The sequence below is a fragment of the Sarcophilus harrisii genome, chromosome 5, assembly GCF_902635505.1.
Source record: "Sarcophilus harrisii chromosome 5, mSarHar1.11, whole genome shotgun sequence".
In the NCBI taxonomy this organism is placed as follows: domain Eukaryota; kingdom Metazoa; phylum Chordata; class Mammalia; order Dasyuromorphia; family Dasyuridae; genus Sarcophilus; species Sarcophilus harrisii.
Genome location: NC_045430.1, coordinates 198,034,490 through 198,050,516, shown reverse-complemented (window position 1 = coordinate 198,050,516; position 16,027 = coordinate 198,034,490). Strand labels below are relative to the sequence as shown.

The 16,027-nt window shown below is 34.8% G+C and overlaps 1 protein-coding gene and 1 non-coding gene across 2 annotated transcripts in view; both read right to left on the bottom strand.

The window, feature by feature from the left end:
• Positions 1-16,027, bottom strand: part of CNTNAP2 (contactin associated protein 2) — a 2,632,466-nt gene that overhangs the window by 180,239 nt on the left and 2,436,200 nt on the right. Inside the window, exon 20 of the mRNA XM_031941247.1 lies at positions 14,146-14,279. Coding sequence (XP_031797107.1) covers positions 14,146-14,279 — 134 coding nt within the window. The remainder of the gene's footprint in view (positions 1-14,145; positions 14,280-16,027) is intronic.
• Positions 17-123, bottom strand: LOC111721133. Its single transcript, XR_002770487.1, has one exon. It is a non-coding gene; the product is annotated as a U6 spliceosomal RNA (small nuclear RNA).

The window sequence follows — 16,027 nt, the reverse complement described above, 5'->3', positions numbered from 1 at the left end:
CTCCTCCACAGGTCTGAAAAATACAGAATGCTTCATGAATTTGTGTGTCATCCTTGCATAGCGACCATGCTAATCTTCTCTGTACTGTTCCAATTTTAGTATATGTGCTGCTGAAGCAAGTACAAGAAAATAATTTCTTAAAAAATACAATTCACTAAATGTAAATAAAAAATCCACTGAAGAAAACAGAATCTTGAAAAGTAGAATTAATCAAATGGAAAAAGAGATAAAAAACTAACTGAAGAAAAATCATACATTAAAAACTATAACTAGACAAATGGAAGCTAATGACTCTATGAGACATCAAGAATCAGTCAAGAAAAAATTCAAGAAATTCATTCAAGAAAAATTTGGAAGAAAATGTAAAATATCTCATTGGAAAAACATTTGGCATGGAAAATAGATCCAGGACAGATAATTTAAAAATTATTGGTCTACCTGAAGGCCACAATAAAAATAAGAGCCTGGATAGCATTCTTCAAGAGATCATTAAGTAAAAGTGTTCTAACATACTAGAACCAGTGGGGAAAATAATCATTGAAAAAAAATCTATCCATCATCTCTAGAGAGAGATCCCACAAGGAAAACACCAAGACATATTGTTGCAACCCACTTCAGCATGGGCTGAATACTTCTGAAGGAAGAGGTATAATACTCCAAAATGGATATGAAAAGCAGGCATATAACTCTCATAATGGTGATAAGTTTTCATACCATAGCTTATAGTAAGCAAAGAAAATTTTTTTTTGTTGACTTGCTATGCATATAAGACAGAGGAGAAAACTCATCTAAAACATATTTAAGGAAGGTGTTAGAAGTTCTCCTTCTCTTCCATTAAAAAGAAACAAAACAAACTTAAATATGGCTTCAGAAGTATATTCTTTTAAAGAATTATACTTCATTGACCTTATCAGGATCTTAGTTAGATGTACTTATCTAAATAACTGAATGATTTAGGCAGTTGAATGTTGAGCGTTTTGATACTAATGGCAATACAGAACAATAGGAAGATCTAGGTCTAAATACTGCCTTGGAAACATACCAGTTATATGACACTGGGCAAGTCACTTAACTTTGCCTTATTTTAGGCAACTAAGGGAAAACACATTGGTACTCTCCTTCATTGGGCCAGGGAATCTTTTCACCTCTGAGTTTCCCTCTGCCAATTAAATCAGTGGTCCAATCACTATCCCATTTAAATATTAGAGTCCGCCTAGCAAATATATTGGCTTTGATTTGGATATAATAAATTCAAAGCTGCCTTTACAGGCAAAAGCTTAACCAGCAAATATAGGGGCTTCTTAAAACCTCTCTACAATAATAGTATAGTAAACCATTTTATATACTACTTTTCCCACAAATTCTGTGTCTAAAAGTTATTTTAAAGATGAAGAAAGTGAATCTCAGAAGGTTTAAATGATTTGCTGAGGATCCTATAGGTAGTAAATATTAAAGCTGGGGTTGTGTTTCTAATTTGAGTGTTCTTTCCATGGCTCCAGGTTGTCTCTCCTCTCCTCATTAATAAGGGTCATCAACATAATGAAAAGTACTTTTCCTCATCTTTCTTTTCAGAGGTACCCACACTGAATCCTTATAATCTAATAATTGTAACAAGTTGTTCATAAAATGAATGGAAAGTTAAAGGCACCATTTAAAGCAGAGCTTGGATCTATCATGAGACTTCCTGCTTACTCTTATATTTGTTTAAGATGGTTTGATTCAGGTTCAGGAAAAAACATTAATAGTCTATATCAAGGTCATAAGCTTTGGTCCACATACAGTTCCCGTCTATTGAATCAAAGGTTGTAAGGTCAATGAACAATGAAAATAGCTTTGAGTTGTTCTTGACAGTTTCTCAGTGAGATGGATCAGAGTATAGTTGTGATCAATAATGGAATTGTTATAAAATTCAGTTTGCCCTTCATATAACATCTTGCTTGGTAAATCTAATCCTATAACTTATTGAGGAGAAAACTAGCCTGTTGTTTTGAAAAGATGTCCAACAGAGTACTAATGACTCTGTAATAAATTATTTTCTTTATTAAAAGAAAGGATAGACCACACTTTTCATTTATCCAGCAGCAAATCTATAGGTAAAATGCATTGAAATCTCAGAATTGAAATGAATATCAGTGGGTCACCTATCCAATTTCTACCTGAAGCATCAATTCACTCTAAAATATACCTGACAAGCAAACATAGAACTTCTCTTGTATATCTCCAAGGACAGAGAACTTTCTACCTCTCATTCCTATAGCACCTCATTTTCTTTCTGGAAAGCTTTAGTCATTTTCTTTATATTGAACTGAAATCTACCCTCCCATATCTTCCACCCATTAGTATTAATTGTGTCTTATAAGATCAAAAAGAGAAGTATAATTATTTTTATTTAATTTCTATTCTGATATTTTATCTTAAACATAAAAAGTCAAAATTCTTACACCAATCTTCAAAAGAAAATTATACAGAACAATTAAAAATGTTTACAACCTTTTATTTCCTTACTTTGCTTCTTTATACTAGATAGTTGTCAATAGAATAAACTTATTTGGAAAAATTTCACATTATTCGGTCAATCCTGGTCCTGGTTCATATATATGGCCCCAAGGTTATTGCCTTAGTGGTCTCTGGCACTCCAAGTTCTTAAGTGTTAACAAGCATGGCGAAGTATAATTATTTTTCAAATGAACTAAATCTCTTCATTTTCACCACCTGCAATTACTTCAACCAAGTTCTTTTACTATCTTGGCTGCATTTCTTCAGCATGCTAATATCTTTCCTTAAGTACAGAACATATAATTCCATGTTAATATTCCAGATGTAATTTGACCATTCTAAGATACAGTGATTATCTCTTCTGTCATTTTGTATATTATATTCCTATGTATTGGCTTTTCTTGGCCTCCCCATCACATTTTTGATTATATTGAGCTAAAATATCAGTTAAAGACAATTTGTAAGATCATAATAGGTTAGATTTAGAAATGGAAAAGGCCATAGAGACCAGAGAGTTCAACTTCTTTATTTTATAGTAAGGAAACCGAGGCACTGAGAGACCAGCTTGCCCAGGATCACACAGTGTCTAAGGTAGTATCTGAACTTGTCTTTCTTTTTCTTGACTCCATATTCAGTGCTCTATCTACTGTTTTATGTTGCTTCTCAATTCAATTGACCATGGATTCAGTAGGATTATATTTCTTGTTACATGGAGTAGATAGTATGAGAGGTTAGTCTCTGACTGATTAGAATTAAAGAGGTTTCTTCTACTGTTGTTGCTACCAAAATGACTTTGGGAGAAATTGCATCAATGGGAAAGATGATTAATATAATATAATTCCCAACGAGGAATGAAATCCAGAAAGTTTGAGTGGAGGTATAGGCTGTTTGAGACTGTTGGGTATCAAAGATAGTAGATAAAGAATGAAATAAGATAGATTAATCAATCAACAATGCCTACTATAAACTAGGAACTGTACCAAGTTCTGGGACAACAGATGAAAATGAATCAATTCCTATTCACAGAGAGTTTAAATAGACCTTATACAATAATAAATTTATTTTGTATTATTTCAAGTCAATCTGTTTTCTCTAAAGAGATGTGCAAAGGAATTCAAGAGCTTCTCTTCAATTAGTTCCTGATACTTAAGAAACTCCTTCAGAGAAGGCTGAAACCTTGACCCCATTATTTAATCGGTTTGTAAGCTTATTTTATGTAAGCCACTCGCAAGAGAAGTTATTTAGTATAATTGGGATTCAGCTGAAAGATTTAAGTTTTTGCTTCTGTCAGATGAATAGTGGGATTCTCAATGGAGAAAGTGGCAGTCTCTGTTTTGACAATAGAGGGAATATATAACCTCAAGGATGTTTGGAAAGAGTCCTAACACCTGGAATATTTTTTCTTTTTTTCTGAATAAGAGAGAAATTGAGGTGTGCTAATTCAAATCAATTTTGCAAACAGTTGTTAACTATCTGTAATGTGAATAACACTAGAGATACTGTTTCAAAATGGTCTTTATTTCTTTAAAGGAGGAGAATTTATATGGCTTCTGGATAATTCCATTAAAAGAAAATATAGTCCTAAAGAAGAATTTGCCAATAACAAAAGTCACTCACAAAAATGAAAATGAAAAACTGCATTGAACCTGCCCTCAGAGAGCTTATTTTTACTTTGGGATGGGGTAGAAGGAAATATGTAAACAAGTGTAATATATGATAGTATGGGAAAGAGACAAAGGAACAAAATAAAGAGATTCAAGAGTACTCAAGTAAAATTTGAGGAAGGAGAAAATGCTTTTAGTAGGGGCAGTTGGTAGGGGAGTGCTATCAGGGAATGCTTCATGGTAGGGGTAGCACTGAAGCTAAACCTTGAGTTAAGTGTAAGATTTTAAATGATTCAGGAGGTAAAGCTGGAAGAAAAGGATATTAGGTTCAATGCTTCATTCATTGCACCACCTAGCTCTGAGAAGAGATTACAATGGAAATATAGGAAAATGGTAGCAATGGGAAATACTGATAAAATTGAGAGGAGGTGTCAAACACCCATCATCCCCAACTCTGGTAATTTTGAAGAAGCAATACCATACAGATTGTAGACCTTACTTGATTGAAAGAAACTGGATTTTTTTTTTTTAAATACAACAAAACATAGATAATGGTGATATGTAGTTTTCTGAGTAACTATACAGCTCATAGGATCCTTAATGTATGATTTAGTGTCTTTCCTCTCTCCTGATTTTCATAACACTGGAGATGATAAATTATAAGGCTCAAGAAGAAAGAAGAATTTTAAAAAATGCTTCAAAGAAGCAATGACTGGTGTGCAGGCAGAAAATGTGGAGAAATAAATCCTAACTAGAGTCCCACCCAAGCAGTATTATGCATCCTAAAGACCAGAGATGTCTTAGGGAACAGCTGCTGACTAGGGGTCTTCTTACAGTTTGTGGAGTCAATCCCAAATCTTATTTATTTTCATTAACTTATAAATACAATTTTTAAACTTTGTGAGCCTGAATGTTAGTGACTCTCTTTAAGGGAGTGTCCAACATGCAAATTTCCAGCTCATCTAGTTAGGTACAATGAGCCAGAGAAGTGAGAAGTGTATCCCAATCCTTTATATCAGAAGGAAGTCTCCCAGACTCCCCCAACAGAGTTAAGAAAGATTGGTAAATATGTATGATGTCAAGAGGTTATGTAAGCCAGTCTCCATAATTTTTAATTTTTGGATATTTTCATATAATTCAAGAAAAAAGAAACAGTAATATCTTCTATTTCCCCAAGTTTAGCATTGAAGTTTGAAACTGCAGAAAGGGTTTCAGGCATAACTTGTAGTCTCTTCCTCTCTGAGATTCTTTTTATGGAATGACCTTTGTAATGAAATCAAAACTAATAAAAAACTGACCCATGTCCTTGACAGAATTAAACAGTGTGAAACCAGTAGTCCATTAAAGTGGAAAATAAAATCACTAATATTCTTGCTGAGAATCCCAATAGAGTTATATGGTATGGGAAAATGTCTTAGTCTATTGGGGGTAATAAGGAAAGAAAGCTCAAATAGCTTACTGAGTTTACTTTCCTTCAAGAGAACACATTTGCAGTCCTTGACCAAGACACTGAGTTCACCACAGTAAGGAGTAACTAAATTAGCCAGAGAGAGAAGTTGCTGTAAATGAAATTTTAAGAGCAGGTCCCAAGGCTATCTAGGTCAATTTTCCCCATTTGTTTTGACATCACTAAAAAGATTTAATATTTCCAAAGAGTGTTCTTTTCTTTAATAAAGGTTGCAACAATTTCTGATATTAAAAAATTTCAGGAGTGTAAGTGAATCTACATACCTATCAACATTGTTCTTTCATTGATGGCAGGAAGGCCAAAGAGAAAGTGAAGGTGGGGTAGGAAACAGGGATTTTTTGAAAGAACTGCCTTTTGAGGGTCACTCACTAAACTCTGTTCACATTAGAAGCTGTTATTCAACAAGATACTTAGAATGGAAAAAGGGGAACTAAAAAATTGAACAATCATTTTCATTCTTATATATACTTAGGGTACTCTGGGAAGCTTTTATTGATGGAGGGTAAAGGAGAGGACACTGACTGTTTTAGTCTTGGTCTTCTTTCTGGAACAAACTGGGACACTTAGGTGAATTATTTAGTGAACCAAAATGAAAAAAGCAATGTACATAGAAGATGAGATTTTTGTACTTCTTGTGTTACTGTGGATGTCATTTCTGTCTGAGTCTGAGTCTTATTTTTGTTTGCTTATTTTATTTTATGTTCCTCATGACTCCTATCCCACCCCCATACCCACTTTGTATTTTGATTCTTTGTATGAAAGAATAGTTCATTGGAAGGTGAAAGAGAAAGTTCATATTGGAAAATGGAGGCAATATAAAAATGGAAGATAACAATAAAATATTTTTTCATTCACAAAAGAATGCTATTTAGAAAATAAATGAAGAAAACTGAACTAGATGATTACTAAAGTTTCTTATAGGTCTAATATTAGACAATTTTTGATATTTAGGAATTATTGTTTTGTAATTATAATGAAATCAATTTGCATTTTTCGATTATATTTTGTGAAGTTATTTTTCCCCTAATACATTAGGGGAAATCCTAATTTCAATTTGCAAAAACATGAATACTTGATTTAGAGACTCATAGGATCATGGAATTTCAAGATAGATAAACTTTAGACATGATCTAGTCCAGGGATTTTCAATCTGAAGTCTGTGAGGACCTCAGAAAATCCTTGAATAGATTTTAGGGGACTATAGACTTATTTAAATTTATTTTATTTTTGATTTTTTTGATCTATGGATTTCTATGGGAAAATGCATTTTATTTTCATGATGCCCTAACTAAAAATCAGCATCTTTTTCAATTATGATTGACATAAACAAAACACCACTTATTCTGAGAAGGAATTCATAGGCTTCCCCAGAGTGCCAAAAGGATCCATGACTTAAAAAAGAAAAGAAAAAAGTTAAGAACATCAGTATCTAGTGCAATCCCATAATTTTACAAATGGAGAAAATCAAGACTCAGAGAAGCCATGTGATTTGCCCAATAGTACAAAATTAGTAAAGAAAAGAATTAGAATTTGAACATTGTTCTTCTGACTCAATCAACTACTTTCTCCACCAAAATACTGCCTCTTGCAATAAGCCAACTATGTGTCTTTGCACAAGTCACTTCATTTTCTCTATAAAAAGGAGGTAATAATTTCTCCTTCATAGGATTTTTGGTGCAAACACTTAGATATAGTGCATGAAAAGCACAGGAACAATATGTTAGACCAATATAAGTTATTAAAATTATTAAGGTACATCCTCATGTGAAAAGTTTGTTTTCTTTTTTTTTTTTTTTTACTAGTTTTTATAGCACTCTTCCATATTTGTACATGGGCCCTTCTTCATAAACATATATGGTGGGTGGCTAATATTTTTCTGTTTTCCCATCAGTTCTTTGAACTAAATTATCACAGACACAATGCTATAAAGGAATATTTATATTGTAATGATGATGGTAAATGATCATGACCTCTTAATTCTTGGTAAAGGTACTGGAGTGGTTTGCTATTCTATTCTCCAGTTGATTTTATCCATTAGGAAACTGAGACAGGATCAAGTGACTTGCTTAGGGCCACATAGCTAGTAGTGTTTGAGGCTAGATTAGTCTTTCTGACTCCAGACCTGACATTCTATCCATTGTAGCACCTAGCCTCACTACATATTTTTGATTTTGAACACAGAATCATTATATGCTCAAATTATTAATATTCTCTGTGCTTAAGATCCCAGGCTGCTAATAGTATAGCATGGAACTTAGGACACACCAGGAGGAAAGGTGGGAAAAAAGAAATGTGGGAACTTGGGAAATAAGAAACAAAGAATAGAAAAAAGAAAGGAAAGAAAAAAAGGAAATATTTTCAGTCATGCTGTGGTATTTCATAAAGGTCTCATCTGGCTCTCTTTCTTCCTCAATGAACTGTGCAAACAGTATACAATGGGATAATTTCTAAATAAATATCAATATGGAGGTTCTAACTCTCTCTGTTTTTATGTTATCTACAAGCAGATTCAGCATAGGGGAAAGGTTGTTTCCTTTATCAACTACTAATTTCTAGAATCTATAGGTTATGGCCAAAAAAGAACTCATTATCTTCTCCTTTTCTACACCCACTAAGCAATTTGCCGGAACTTTCTGTCTCTGTTTAGTATACCATTCATATAATCAAGAATCCTATTTTAGGCTACACCAGCAGCCTCCTAATTAAGTCTACCTGTTTCTAGTATTTCTCTTCTCTAATCTATCTCCATAGCTACAAATGAATCCCTTTAAGACACAGGTCTGATGACATCACTTCCTTAGTCAAAAATATCAAGTGTTTTCTACATCTTCTATAATAAAAACCAAATCCATCAGCTTGGCATTTGAAGCCTTCCACAATCAGGGTCCCGCTTTCATTTTTCTAGGCTTCTTTCATATTATTCCCTTTTCACTTACTCTACATTTCAGCCAATTCTGTCTGTTCTTGTTGTCAAAAGTTAATAATATTTTTCATCTTCATGGCTTCATATTGGCTAAATCTTCTGTCTGAATGTTCTCCCTTCTCTTCTCTTCTCCTATATTCTAGCCTCCTCAAAGCTTAAGTCACAGATGTTACCTCACATACAAAGCCTTTCCAGAAACTCACCTGACACTGTCACCCCCTTCTTTGCCTTGTTTCCTCTTGAAATGATCTATATTTGAAATGAAATGATTGTATTCATTATCTATGTACACATCATATCTTGCCTTAGTGACCACTTGCTCCTTGACTCAGAAATTAAGCTCCTTATGGGCAGGGAATGTCTGATTTATAACTTTATTTCACCAGAACTCAAGCTTGTAGTTCAATTTGGCTAGAATGTAGAAACGTATTAAGAAGAGTAATATGGAGTAAGCCAAAAATAAATTGGAATTAAATTGTTAAGATGGACAAACAGGCAAGAGTAATCCCTCATCCAAGGGCTCATCAAATATTTGAAGTTAGCTGCCATGTCCCTCACTGGATTTCTCTGCTCCAAGCTAAGTATGTCTAGGTCCTTCAGTCATCCATAATTGGTTGTGCTCCCCTGAATATTCTCTAGTTTATAAAAGGTGCTGTTAAACTATAATACCCAGAATGTGACTCAATATTCCAGTTTGACCAGAGTGGAGTTCAGTAAGACATTTACCTTCTTAACTTGGAAATTATGGTTTTCTTAATGAAGTCCAAGATTGCTTTATGATTTTTTTTTATTGTTGCCTTATCATACTGTTGACTCATATTGTATTCATACCTAGAAACAGGTAGACTAATTAAGAGGCTGCTGATGTCACCTAAAAGAGGGTTCTTGATTATATGAGTGGTATGTTTCTCAACAGAGACAGAAAGTTTGGGCAAATGTGTTTGCTTCCTTAGTGTACTCCCACTAAAACCTCTAGATCTTCTAAGTCTAACCATCCTTCTCTTATATAGTTTTTATAAAATTTAATCTTTGACCCAAGAAAACTTTACATTTATCTCCACAAAACTTTAATTTATTAAATTACTCTGTTGAGATCATTGCAAATGCAACATATAGTGTTTTAGTTATATTCCAAGTTGAATCTTCTGCCAACCACATAGTAGGGTTACTCATTCAATCAGTTGATACTAAATCACTAATGAATGATTATCCTTTGAGTTTTGCCATTCACCCATTCTAAATTCAGTTAATTGTACTATCATCTAACCTACCTTTGCCCATCTTTTAGCATGATATTTGAAGGGATTTGTGACCTGTACCATGAGCAGATCACAAACTATTCATGACTTCTTATGCTGGGACTCTTAACCTTATATTCCAATAAATTTTCCATAAGTGATATATTCATTGTGCTAGAAGCTTTTTCCTCTCTCCCAAAATTATGCATAGAGCACATAGATTATCCAAAAGTCATCCTTCAATCTCACTAACATGACCAGTACATTTCCTTTTTTATAGTCATACATCTCCTTGATGATCTCCTGTACTGTTTTTTCATCATAATTCTTCCACGAAAAAACCTTGTAGCCTACTCACACCTATTATACACCTCTCAAATGCCCTTTAGGCAATCTGGAACTTCAATTCTTCGAGAACTGTGGTGTTTCATGATTTCATGAAGTTGAATTCATAATCATAAAGCATCCCTGGAAGATGACTGATAGAATTTTGTCTCAGGAAGAAGAGTGTGGTTATTAAAAATAATGAGTGATTAATTTCCCAAAGGCAATCCATATTGTTCCTGTGAAAAGAATTTACAATTGATGATGACGCAACCTTGATTCAAATCTGATTGAAATTTTTTATAATGTATATAAACCATAAAGTACTATAAGAAAATGATGCAAATTTATTTGTACACTATTTTGTTGAAATTCTGGTTATGAAGAAGACATAAAACACTGTCATTCGCTACAGTTCTAATATGATATCTTATGTTTGTAAGGAATAGGACTCAGGTTCTTAAATAGAAATTAACTTTAACTTAAAAGGGTTTTAAGTTATGGCCAGAGGTAAGGAGGAATCAAGTCCAATCAGCTCTCAAGAACTGATTATTATTTTCCATGTGAGCAATTAAACCTCAAAGTCAGCAAGAGCTTGATTTATTGTTTTGTTGATTGCCTAGATTTAAGAAAGCAATAAAGTAAAGGTTAATAATACAGATTAAACTTAAAAGTGTGTCATGAGTACTCTTCCCCCCACTCAGAGAAATTGAGTCTGCTTTCTGAGGCCCAGCCTAAAAGGTTTATAAGTGTGGTGAGACTTGCTACCAGGAGGTCAACTCCCAGAGAAGGTTTTTCTTTTGTTTTTGTTTTAGCAATTTATAAAGATCACTTACTAAATCCCACTGGGCTTATCTATGATCTTCCTTGGGAAGAGAGTAAAACACTGATGAAATCAAGCATTTTTTGAATTCTAAAGAAGTCAGCCCAATAACCCTCCCCCTCCTGCCATCCTTGTGATCTTCCAAAAATCAGCAGCTAGTGATTTCCAACAAGACTTTGAATAAGGAGGAGCTGCCTCATGATTCTTTTCTACCTTGTGATTTAGAAATCCCCAAACCTGAAATATTGATGGCTACCCTAACTTTTAACCCAGCATGCTATTTTTAAAGGATATCTATTTTCGTGTTAGAGGTTGGTTTAAATTTTGACTGTCAGTAAGCCTTAAGCTATTATTGCTAATGCAGCTTTTGACTATTTATGAATGATGACACTTGAGAGTTGTAATAAGGCTACTTTACGCTAGTGTCTGGTAATTCAGTACAGTCAGCCCTTGATTATCTGAATGCAGATTATCCACTTGGTGGATTTGTTGGTTACACATTTTTCATCCCAGGTCAGCTTCCCCCAAGTGCTTCCTCTGAATGTTTAGTGTACTCCTAGGCAGTGTGTGCTCAGGAAATGTAAACTAATTTAATAATAGCTTAAGTAAAACGTCAAAAGGTAAACTTGCCTTCGAAGCAGCATATAAATTTATAAACATCATATAATGTATTCCAAAGGTCTTTTTCCAAAATGATTTGCATTCCATAATGATTTCAGATGATTTCATGTTTCACATTATCCATACTCTTGCTCTCCCCCATTAGCATGAATTATTGAAAGTTGACATATTACTTTGAGATTATTTAAATATCTTTGCTAGTGTGCCCTACTGTAGCCAAGGGCTATTACAGTAAGTTGAAGAGATAGATGTTTTGAAGATGAATTAGTAGGTATCACTCAGCTCCCCCCCCCCCCCACATATTATTGTATAATGGAGCCATACTGCTGGGTTCCACAGCATTAGGTGAGAAGTGAGATAAGTTCCAGGATTTAAAGGACACTATAAGTAAGAGAATTTATGAGTACCAAAAATGAAGATGGAGAAGGAAAATTGGTGGTGATGGGGACTAAGAGAAGGAATATAAGGAGTGTGAGAGTATGAGTTTGATCTACTTTTCCTTCACATTAAGCATAATACTCTGCATCTGCTGCCTAGAGGGATTAGTAGAATGGGAAAAAGCAGAAATAAGAGAGAAAGGTTCTCAGAGTTGGAAGGACAGTAAATTCCTGCAATGATATATGACAAGGCCATGTATATTGAAGGAAGAAAATACAGTTAGAATTGAGGTGATGGCCTGGGAGAACAAGGAGAGACAAGATAGAGGTTGATTTGAAGATGAACAGTTGTCTAGGACCATTTAGGCAAGAAGAAAGGGAGAAGGACAGGGAATTTTGATCAGAAAGCAATATTTTGGAGGGGAAACAATTCTGAATCTGAGGTATTATCACTCTTATGGTTAGTTGAGGTAGAGTATAAATCAGCAAGTCACTCTCCTCTGTTTGTCTCAGTTCCTCATCTGTAAAATGAACTGAATAGGAAATAACAATCCATTCCAAGAAAACTCCATATGGAGTCAATAGAGTCAGATATGACGTGAAACAACTGAACAAAAAAACTAAAAATAGAAGCAACTAGGATGTGGACTCTGTGACAAGGAGTAGTTGTTGAGTGATTTTGGCACAGGAATGGTATGGAAATGGTAGTAAAGAGCAAGGAGCATGCTAACTGCTATCCTAGTCTTGTAAACTGGGCAGTAGGTGGTAATTTGGAGAGAAGAATACACACACACACACACACACACACACACACACACACACACACACACACACATTTATCTATAATTAGATTAACAAAAAGAATCTAATGAAAGAGGAACTTGTCACAGTGGATAGAGTGCCAGGCCTGGAGTCAGGAAGACTCATCTTACTGAGTTCATATATAGTTTCAGATACTTACTAGCTGTGACCCTGTATCTTTTAATTTTCTCATTTGTAAAATGAGCTGGAAAAGGGAATGGCAAACTCCTCCAATGTCCTCACCAAGAAACCCTAAATGGGGTCATGAAGAACTGGATATGACAAAGCACAAATCTTAAGAAATCATGCGTATTTAATCCTTCATTTATTCATTTTCCCAGGTCAAATTCAGTTTATAAATAAGAGTGGATTTTGTTACAGTCTGGGAAAGTAAGTATGTGTACACTGCAGTAAAAACTTTGGACCCATCCCAGAAAAAACTGTTAATACTAGTGTCCACATTGGAGGGAGCATCCCTCCCAAAACACTTAACTGTCAAAAAAGGCATGTGGCTGATTAAATCATCCTTGCTATTGAGTTATGCCTTTGACACCCACCAGACCCTTTAATAGAGAGGCAATAATACCCTCTGCCACTTTTCTGCAGTCTGAACTTCCCATTGCAGCTAGCCTGAATGTGAATGAGAGCTGAAAGACTGCTGAATTCCTGCCAGATGACACCACGTTCCACTGACAAGACAGCATCCCCCTGCTGTCCTTTCTCCTGACAGGTATCTATTTTGATCTCTTCCTAGAGAATACAATGACAGCTCCCATCCTTGATCTTTTGGCTTAGTTCCCAAGGAGACCTCCCCTTGTCATGTTTTATTCATGGTGTGTACAGGTCCACTTCTTTCACTGTAGAAACTACTGGTGGGGTAAGGGCAAGAAACAAAGCGGAGATGGCTTGGAAACCACATGAGAAAATCACCACCTCCTTGTGTCCTGGGGTCCTAAGGAATCTGAATTCCTTGGGGAAGTGAAGGTGTTATTTTGGGGAGGGGGGGGGAAGTGAAGGCTAAAGGCAGAGTTGAAGGAGAAAAGAAAAGAGAGAAGGAAACAGAGAGAGGGAATCACAGAGAGACATTTGTACGTGTGTGGGAATAATGAAACAAGTGGACAGCCAAGCCAGAATAACCCATGCTGGGATGCAGTATAAACCTTAGGAATCTGAGATCATTTATAAGAAAGACAGCATGTCAAATAAAAATAGTGGGTCGAGAGACAGTTCTAAATTGGGATACCAAAAAAAAAGAAAGAGTGCCCAATATCAGTCTTCCCAGTACCCCCGCACTTCAATAATGTTTTTTTGCCATCAACTTAGTTATTGCCATTTCTGCAAGAATTATATATCTATACTTTTATGAGTCATAAAATTGTAAGGGAAGAAATAATAGCAATAAAAATATGTTGCCACATATAAAGATGTGATATATATACATACATACATATATTATTATTATTATTTTACCTGGAGAATTATGTCCTTTTCATTACGGGTGATGTTAACACTGTGAGGCTGTCCATTTGCCATGTTTCGGTGGTCTACATCAATATTATATGGCTCTCTGGTGCCTCCCAAGTTGTAACGAATCTGTAAGTTTCCTGTATAAAAAAGCAGTGGAGAGTCTTAGCAATTTCTTTGCTTTATGTCTCATATAGTCATCTTTTTTTCCTTTTAAGTTTCTCTTAAGCCCTCTTCCCCATCTTATTCTGCATTAATAGCATGGTGGTTGTGAACTCTGCGGGACTGATCCAGAATCATACTAATTCTTGAAATCTAAGCTCTCAGAACAGGCAAGGGTTTATTATTTGCAAACAAGGACCCATTGTTGGCCATTGGTTTAATGTCAAAGCAGCAAATGGTGCAAATTATAAAAGTTGGGATTATGCCTAGAATTTATGAGTGTAGCAGTATAGCCCTGTAGAGACTACTGCAAGCTTCACCAAAAAGTGTTGGAAATTAGAAATAAACACAGGGTATAGGGATGCCCTTATGCTATAAGCAGAGCAGGGCATGTGGCACATAAAATAATCATGCATATACAATATTAAAGTCAACATGATTTACAAAAGATAAAGAGATGGAAATTTTTGTGGCCTTTAAGAAACCATGAACTTGGTAGTTTCCTTTATTTTATAACTGTAATAATCCTTATGCAAATAAAAGGGAATGAAAGTTTTCAATGCTTCCCTCCCTTCTCCTTCTATACTCAGTTGTTTTTTTCTCAGTTTCTACTTCTCCTCTTATCTATCTTTTTCTCATAACTTTAAAAAAATGACCAGGGATAATCTACCTGCTTAATGATTTCAGTTTATCTGAATAAGAGCCATAGATTTTGTTTCCTATTTATTTATGATCCTTAAAGATCAAAGAATTTGTTTTTATGATGAAAAATCACAGGATTTGGACCTGGGAGCAACTTTAGAGAGAAATGTCTTTCTTTTTTAGATGAGAAAAATGAGGGCCAGAAGATAACTTTTCCAAGGTCACCTAGCTAGTAAGTGGCTGAAATAGAATTTGAATGTGGTTCTCTGACTCTGTAATCAACATTTTCCAATACCCCATAGCAGAAGATAGCACAGTATAATGAAGGGAATTCTATATTCAGATTTAGGAGACCATGGTTCCAATTGTACTCCTAATTCTAGATTATGACTGGCAGTGTGACCTTGAGCAGGCCACTTAAATTCACTTAGTTGACAAATTTATTAAGTGCTGCCTGTATGCAGAGAATGATCAGGAAGAGGCAAGATTTATATCTGACAATTAACCTCCCTGAGACTCCTCTGCATCATCATGCATGGACAGCAGTTGTAAAAATCAAATAAGTACTAGCCTTGGAGTCTGGAGGACCTGAGTTCAAATGTGGCCTCAGACATTTACTAATTGTGTGACTCTGGACAAGTCAGTTAACTCCAATTGCCTCCAAAAAATAAAAATAAAAACGATTAAATGAGATCTTGCATGTAAAGCATTTTGTAATCAGTTTCATAAAAATATGAATTCAGTTATTCCTTTTATATTCAAATTCTTTTTTCCATATCATTAATGTCTCTTTAAAATTCTAAAACTCAAAAATGGATTTAACCCTTTCAGAACACTCTGACTAGCTATGAATGACCATTATAGGTAAATTCTATATCCCTTGTGTTTCTGATGTGCTATGATCATTTATGCTATTAAAAGCAATTTAATATTCTTTTTGCTTCTAGGCAAAATTTTTCCTTTTTTTCTTTTCTTCTTATTCTTCAAAACACACAGTGTTCTCTCTTCTCTCCCTCTCCCTCTCTCCTTTGCTCCCTCCTTCTCTCTCTCTTTCCCTCCTCTCTCTCTCTCTCTCTCTCTCTCT